Here is an 8672-nt window from a genome sequence, read left to right on the forward strand (position 1 = left end):
TTTGTTTGTTTGTTTTGAGACAGGATTTCTCTAACTTTGGAGCCTGTCCTGGAACTTGCTCTATAGACCAGGCTGACCTCAAACTCACAGAGATCTGCCTGCCTCTGCTTTCTGAGTGCAGAGATTAAAGATGTGTAGCACCACTGGCTACATCTTTTAATTAGAGAATTAAGACTATTTATATTAAAGGTTGTTATTATTAAAAAAATATACTCGTTTCTGCTATTTAAAAGCCTTTCTTTCTTTTTTAGTTATGTTCACTTCTTTGCCCTTCATCTTGGAGGTTTGGCATTTTACTCAATCATTTGTGGTCTTCCCAATTCTCGTTTGCTTGGCTCTTCTCCTAACGATACTCTTCTTCTCCTAACGATACTCTTCTTCTCCTAACGATACTCTTCTTCTCCTAACGATACTCTTCTTTGTGTTCCATGGTTTGCCTTACTTTTCTTTGCGGTCCAGATTTCTCCCAGTATCTGATATGATACTAGTCTAGTACTTATAAAGTTATTAGTTTGTGCTTATTTTGGAAAGCCTTTACTTCTTGTTCAGATTTGAAGGGTAGCTTTGCAGGGTATGGTGTTTTAGTTCGGCGGTAATCTTTGAGTAGGGCCTGCAGCTTATCAGCCCACGTCCTCTTGACTTTTCGAACTTCTGGTGAGAAACAGGGTTTTATTGATGATCAGTTTGTCTTTATCTGTGACTTGGATTTTCTTTCTTGCAGCTTTAAACTTTCTCCTTTGTCCTGCATTTCTGGTGTTTTAACTATAATGTGCCCTGGAGCGGTTCTTTTTAAGTGATGTCTTATTGGACTCTAAATGCTCCCTGTATCTGGATGTCTACTGGAAAATATCCTGTTAACTTCTTAAATTGTGAACAAGTATAAAAGGTTGCTATTAATTACATAGTTCACCTGCAGGTTTTGTAGGAGTATTAAACTCTCTATTTAGGTAGATTCTGAGGATTCACATGGTGAAGATAAACTTGGCTGAACATTTTCACTCAGTGGCAAAGTTATACTGGTGTCCTGAGCTGAGTGGACACTCCTGTTCTTCACACCTTTCCTGATATCCAATAGTGTAGCGCCACTTGTTCTGTAATGGGATTTTACTTCAGTGTTCACAATTGCGATAAAGTATGACGCTGAGTGAGTTTTCTTCTTTGTCTTTTCAACTTATTTGCTTACTGCCCATCGCTGGTAAAAATTCTTGCTCATTCTTTTGACCTAAGTTTGTGTTGCTTGTTTTCTCATCGATTTTTAGGCATTGTTTGTGTATTTTGGATCCCAGTACTTTATTAGATATTTTATAAAGACTCTCCTCCAACCGTCACGTCCTTCCCATCTTCCTAGGAATGCCTTCCACATAAGGAAAGTTCTTATTTTAATGAAGTCTAAGTTGTCGGTTCTGTCATTTCTAAGTCCCACTTTTGAAATTTCATCTTTTAAGGAGTCAACGCTAAATCTTAGGTTGCCTAGATAGTTTCCAACATTATTTTCTCGGCATCACGTCACTCTGTTTTATGTTGAGCAATATCATCCATCTTAATTTTTGTGACAGTTATAAGATATATACTTAGATACATAGTTCTAAATATGGGTTTCAAGTTTTGCTATAACATTATTTGTTGAGAAATTTATTTTTTCCCAATGAGTTACCTTTGGTTTTTGACAAACTATTTTTGTGTAAGTCTAATTCTGGGACTTTTATCTTCTGTTGATGCATTGATTTACTAGTTTGTGATATAGCTTTATTATTGTGAGTTTATATTACAGTAAGTCTCGAAGTTGGGTATTGGTTGGTCTTTGACTTTGTTCTTTCCCTCAACAACTACATTGACTATTTTAGGTCTACTGATTTTCACCCATTGAATTATTGCCACATTTGTGTCCTCTTGTGTGTTTGTTTGAAGATTCCATGTGGGAGAATAAGTTATTCTCTGTTGGTTAGGCTCTGCTAGCCAAGAACAAACCACAGACCTAAAACCATCATAAAAAGCCCCGGATCTGCCATACTCCAAGACTTCAGACTTGAGCGGGTCTCTGCGTCTTCACAGCGTGGACCCTTCAGCCATGAGATTCCATCTGATCCTCTATACTATCCTCTTCCTTTTGACTCTCTTACCCCCAGGTAAGTTGGTGGCCGACTATAGAGAGGGGCCTTCAGTTTAAAAGTCTCTTTGGAAGGTCAGAAACTAATTAACCTTACAGGTTCAGAAACCTAATAGCAACAGTTCCACTAAGATTATGTCAGAGTAAAATAGATGTCCAGTACCATTAACCCAAATACCAAATGCACACTGTACTATATCGTTTTTTTTGTGTCTCTGGTGCCTTGTGAGGCATGGGAATTTCTTTGTAGATGCTCAGCTCTTCTAGGACATGGGCAGGGACATCCATAATGGCATCTGCTCTCTCAGAGGAGAAGGATGGAATCTCATTAGGGAGAGGTAATGTTGAACAAGGGTCACAAAGACCTGGACATTTGCTGGGAAGATACAAACCTACAAAGTGATTATTATTCCAAAACAAGTAAAAGGTCGGAGCCACTGTCAGCTAACAGGAAGTTAGCGAGGGAACTTACTGGCTTTGTGAAATGGGCCAAAATATAAACCAACAAAACCCAAGGGAAGACACTTCGTAAAAGTTGTTATACACAAAAACCACTTTGCAAACTGGACCTGTGGGATGAGAAGAGGGCAACAGCTGTAGACAAATAAGCAAAGACACCGAGCTCCAGTGACTTGGTGAATAAGAGCTTTAGACATGGTGATTGAACATAAGCGTGGATGCAAAGAATGGCAAATGGTTCCTAAAAGTTAGGAGGCTGAGCATGCATTATGTGACGTCAGAAAAGATATCATAATAAACCCAAAGAATAAATTGAAAAGGATCTAATGAATGCAAGAAACAAAGGAAACAAAAGATCAACAAAACAAAAAAACTTTATTTATTCATTTATTGAAAGAATAGCTAGTTTATAGTAATCTGGTAATACTGATCAAGAAAAAATTTAGAACTTATTTAAAATAGTTATTTCACAGATGACTGGGTTGATATCACCATCAGTGCTCCCAAGACTCAAAGAGAAACTAGAAGATTTATTATAAACGTGTGTTTATATATATATACACATATATATGTGTATATATATATATATATATTGCATATATCCATCTCCTCTTGTGTATTTAAGGATCTGTCTGCTGCAGTTCATTATATCAGTGATTTAACGTTAATCGTATTCCTACTGGATTATCATCATCAAAATACAAACATTTTAATATTCAACTGATCGTTGAAAAAAAAAACAACTTTGCTTCTCCTGTTTCATTTTGTGGAAAACGCCTTAAAATCCTGACCTGCAGTCTTGTCCTTGAAATCATCCCCTTCCATTCGCTCTTAAATCGATCCCAACAGAACATCCTCCCCAACCCTCAAACTCTGATACTGAAATTGCTTTTGTCTTTACCTACTCATTAAGAAAAAGCTTTCTCTTCCTCCCTGCACAAGTGTGAACAACGGCCATGCTGTTGGCCCAGCCAGCCCGTCATCAGTGTTAACTTACTTTGCCTGTTAGCAGATTTTCCCCAAAGTCAGCCCTTCCTCTCTTGATGACGTGCCAGAGCCACCCAAAGACTCCAGCATGGAAGTCACTTGATCCACCTCAGTTTCCCCACTGCTCCCTCATCTTTTCTGGGCTTCCTCCTGGAGCGAGCCCCCGGGCTCAGTTTCCTGGCCCTCTTCTCCCGTCTACTCTCATCCACTTGTTAAGGACTTAGCTAGCCTCAGTCCTTTAAATCCCCCCTTGGACTTTTCCTGAGAACTCCAGACTTGGAATGAATGATCCAAGGGCACCTCAGCTGTCTCTAAGCTTGATTTCAAAATGAATATGTCTAAAATAGAACTCCTGGTTGTTTGTTTCATATTCCTCTATGAGTAATCTCTGCCCACAGAGAGCTGCGGCCACCACGCCAGGGGACTCCTTGGGTCTCCACTTATCGTCAGGGGTTCTCCACTGCTGTACCTCCAAGGGGCTCTGTTGGAGCTCCTGTCTCTCAGTCCATCTGGGTATCAGGGGCCTCCTCCCCACAGTGTGTCCTGTCTTCTGCCCTGTCATTAAACCTCTTCAGTCGCTCTACCTGTATATCCACCCCCCCAGCTCCTATGTTCCCTTTACAGGGGTGGAATTGTGACCCGAGACTCCAAGTAAGGTCTTAATAGTTTCCAATTAAGACCTCAATTGGAATATCCCCCGCATGCCCACCACATGGAGTTTCCCTATGTATCTTATGAATACTCAGTCAAACAGTGGTTCTCACCTTCCTAATGCTACAACCCCTTAATATATCCTCTTGTTGTGGTGACCCCCAGCTTTAAAATTAATCTTGTAGCAGGGCGGTGGTGGTGTCTGCCTCATCTCAGGAGGCAGAGGCAGGTAGATCTCTGTGAGTTCGAGGCCAGCCTGCTCTACAGAGCGAGTTCCAGAACAGCCAAAGCTATAGAGAGAGATCCTGTCTTGAAAAACCAAAACCACTAACAGCTCTCTGCGCATGCCTATGCTCCAGGCTACCAAATCAGTCACCAAAGTGAACTCACTCATGCACCAGATCCCAGAGCCACTGTGGCCATGCACACCAGTGGTCGAAGTCTGCATGAAATGCAAGATCCACAGTCACTGTTATAAGGAGTTAGCTTACACCTGAAGTCTGGAGCCAAAGTCTCTCAGTGTATATCAGGGCTGCAGACACCAGCTCCATCACAGAGACAGCCTCACCTGATGGAAACCGTGACTCCATAATATGAACTAATACTATTTGATCTCCTGCTGTATAACTTCATATGTATATATCAATCAAAATAATAAAATGGGAATATTAGCTTAGCATAGACTAGCACCGCAACTGACTACCATACAATGCTTTCCCATGAAATCTTGACTCTGCCCTATCCAAAGGGAGAGAGGGAAAGAAGGCAAGAAAGAGTGAGAACAGTCAACATTAAGACGATTGCCATAAGTGACCTGAAAGGAGACGAAGTTAAGCAACCACAGCATCAGAGATGTGAATCTTCCTCCTCACCACGGCCCATGAGCTTGGTACCGGCTGGAGTCTATGTTTAATCTCAGCTGACTTTTTCTGACATGCTCATCCATCAAAGTCTTAGTCTGAGGACTCAGGTCTTGCTGTCCTGAGTGCTCTTTTGCTTCCACTTGGATTAATTGCTTATTGTTTTCACCAACTCAGAAAGCAGTCTCTGTCCGTCTTCTCGCTTCTGTCCTCCAGGTTGTATCTGATTCTTTATTGTATTATTTTTGTCTGGAACATTTGCCACTTTTGAATCACCTCATTACTCTGTGGATTGTTTGTTTGTTTTGTTTGTATGGTTAGATTCCTTGAGTAGTTGTAACCTCTGTGTTAGCAAGGGAGGCTTTGTGCCATTTGTACTGTACTTTCTCATAAAGAAAAGTGTTCGGTGAGTGAACAGCAAGGATTTGTTGACATTCTGCATAAAGGAGTACATTGATGAAGACAGCAGTATATCCGGGGAATCTATTTTGTCCCTACCCTTCTTGTTTCAGTCTGATATCTAACGAAGTAATTTCTGCAGCTTTATCTAGAATTCCCATGTATTTATAAGAAAATCAAAGAGCAGGCTGCGGGAGAAGGGGAGAGAGGGTGAGGTGAGTGTGGGGTCAGTGCGAAACAGCTGCTTAGCGGATCTTTGATCTGACTCCTTTCCCTCACAGAGAGAGGTACTCAGTCCAGAACTTTATGCCTTCGCGTGCGAGGATGCTGATGCCTTGGCTTTCAGACACTGGGCTAACTGCTGCCCTGGTTTCTTCTCCACAGTTAGAAGTGGTTTGGGTGCTGCAGAGACCCACTGTTTCAACCTGGAAGGCATTTGCAGACGAGACATTTGCAAAATAATAGAAGATGAGATCGGCAGTTGCCGAAGAAGATGGAAATGCTGCAGGATGTGGTGGGTTCTTGTGCCAATCCCAACCCCAGTTATCTTTTCAGACTATCAAGAACCCCTCAAGAACAAGATAAAATAGACCACGGTAAACAGTTCAAGGAAAGCTCTGTGCCTCTAAAGCGACATAATCTCCACACTGAACGCTTCCAGCTCTTTAACCAGGCTCTATTTGGCTTGCCAATAAAATTGAATATTGGTTTCAAATGTGCTCAGATATCATTTCTTTATGACATTTCCAAATTTAGGCAAAATATTTAAATATGAGAAACTCCCTTTGAGCTGAGAGATGGCTATTCCTCAGCGGGACCCGTATTCAGTTTCCCAGAGCCCACATGCTGACTCACAACATCTCCAACTCCAGTTCCAGGGGCTCCAGCACCCTCTTCTGACCCCACACATCCCACACACACACATGTTGCACATACACACATGCAGGCGAAACACAAATCGCCATAAAATAAAAATAAGAAGAATTTTTAAAATCTTGTTTCCAGTCTGGGCGGTTGTGGCACGCATCTTTAATCCCAGCACCCAGGAGGCAGCAGCAAGTGGATCTCTTTAAATCTGAGGCCAGTCTGTTCTACAGAATGAGTTCCAGGATAGCCAGGAACAGAGAAACCCTGTCTGGAAAAAACAATACATTTTTTTTTTAATTAAAATGTTTTTTCCAACTGTAATAGAAACTCAACAGATTAACAACTGGGATCAATGAAGATAAAATTATAAAACATAGTTAAATCTGCACAAACAGAACAAATAAATTAGAAGATAGAATGCAGAGATTTCCAGACCATATCAGAGTGGAGAGGAAGGGAGCTCTAGGGGGAGGAGAGAGGACTGGAGTAAGGAAGGGAGAAAATGATTTGGCATAATATATGAAGACGTTAAGTGTCTGATAATTAATCAGAAACATATGAAAGCAAAAAAAATAAAATAGAGAAGGTGGAGGGAGAGAGAGGTTGAAAGCTAATAGAAGAGGCTAAAAGCTTCTAGCTTCATTAATCAATATAAATAGAAATAAATTTAAATTAATCAATAGAAAAATCAAACTTCTACTGATTAATTTAATTTTTGTTTTACATTTTAAAATTTTAAATATTTTGCCTTTTAAATACTTCAAAAAGAAAATCCCCAACTAACAGTTTGATGTTTTGCTCCTATGAACGAATGGCACAATCGCTTACAGATTATGTATGCCCTCAGACTTACCCACACAGACAATTTTCTCACACGAGAGCTAACCGTTCTGCTGTAAATCCCGGCAAAGTGCTAGGCACAGGCTGTGAGGAGCCCTTCCTGATACAGCATCGCCCTGACTATACCTCCTCTTGCTCCATCAGCCACAAGGTCTTGTTTTCCTTAGCTGAATGAATAGAACTTCCTCTCCAGCTCAGGCCTCAGCGCAGAAGGGACTGTGTAAGGAATTGCAGGTAACTTCATCCAGCCGTGGGCAGTCAGCTAGGGTTAAGACACCTGTGTGAATCGGGTTGCTAGGAACTGAACCTGAGACCTCTGCAGGAGCAACCAGTCTCTCAAGGCCTCTGATGTCATTTCTTTATGTTTATGGTGTGTGTGTGTGTGTGTGTGTGTGTGTGTGTGTGTGTACGTCCATGCTTCATGTGTGCGCACTGCCTGCAGAGGCCAGAAAAAGGAGTTGATCTCCTTGAACTGGGCTTACAAAAGGTTGTAGGTTGTGAAGGGCAGTATGGGGGCTGAAAATCAGACTTGGGTCCTTTGGAAGAGCAGCTAGTACTCTTAATTTTTTAAAAATTGATTCTATGTGTTGTTCTTGATTCCATTCATTCCCTGTCCCTTTGCATCTGCCCTCCACCCCTGCACACACCCCTCCCCGACTAAAACAAAATTCAAGAGAAAAAAGAGAGAGAGAAGAAAATAAAATGAGAAAAAATTTTAAAGGGAAGGAATTAAAAGTCTCATCACGGAAGCTGCAGTGCAACCCGAGTCACGCCGTGTGCCGCTTTAACCATGCATCTCTACTGGCAAGTGTTCATTGCAAAGAGTTATTGGTCTGGCTCGGGGCCCCTGGTCTTTTGTTTTGTTTTGTTTTTTGGTCTCAAATGAAGCAGCAGTCTTGGTTCCTGAACTCTCCAAAGAGAAGGATTCAGTTGGAACATAAGAGTGTATCTTATGTTAATTAGATTAATCAGTTAGAGACAATATACTTTTTAGAAAGAAAAGAGTCTTGGACAGGGCAGCAGTGGTCTCAGTTTTGTCAGGAGCGGGACTTAGATTGTTCTATGTCGAGTCTCCCTTTTACCTCTCTCGGGGTTGACACTGCCCAGATGCTTATAGCTCTGTTATAAGTAGATGTATAAGATGCAGGCATATGCATCATAGAGTTTTAAGTATCTATGAATAAGAAAGGTTTACCAGGGGCTGGAGAGATGGTTAAGTGGTTAAGAGCATTGCCTGCTCTACTAAAGGTCCCAAGTTCAATTCCCAGCAACCACATGGTGGCTCACAACCATCTGCAATGGGGTCTGGTGCCTTCTTCTGGCCAGCAGGCATACACACAGACAGAATATTGTATCCATAAGAAATAAATAATTTTTTTTTAAAAAAAGAAAGGTTTACCAGGGCTGGAGAGATGGCTCAGAAGTTAAGAGCATTGCCTGCTCTTCCAAAGTTCCTGAGTTCAATTCCCAGCAACCACATGGTGGCTCACAACCATCTGTAA

General features: G+C 41.3%; 1 protein-coding gene across 1 annotated transcript; it reads left to right on the forward strand.

Annotated features, from left to right (window-relative positions):
• Positions 1 to 2068: 2068 nt before the first annotated feature.
• On the forward strand, positions 2069 to 6053 carry LOC101989964 (beta-defensin 109-like). Its single transcript, XM_005355543.1, has 2 exons — positions 2069 to 2126; positions 5848 to 6053. Exons 1-2 carry the CDS (start codon positions 2069 to 2071, stop codon positions 6051 to 6053), a joined length of 264 nt encoding a protein of 87 aa, XP_005355600.1.
• Positions 6054 to 8672: the final 2619 nt, after the last annotated feature.

This window comes from Microtus ochrogaster, chromosome 17 (genome assembly GCF_000317375.1).
Source record: "Microtus ochrogaster isolate Prairie Vole_2 chromosome 17, MicOch1.0, whole genome shotgun sequence".
Taxonomy (NCBI): Eukaryota; Metazoa; Chordata; class Mammalia; order Rodentia; family Cricetidae; genus Microtus; species Microtus ochrogaster.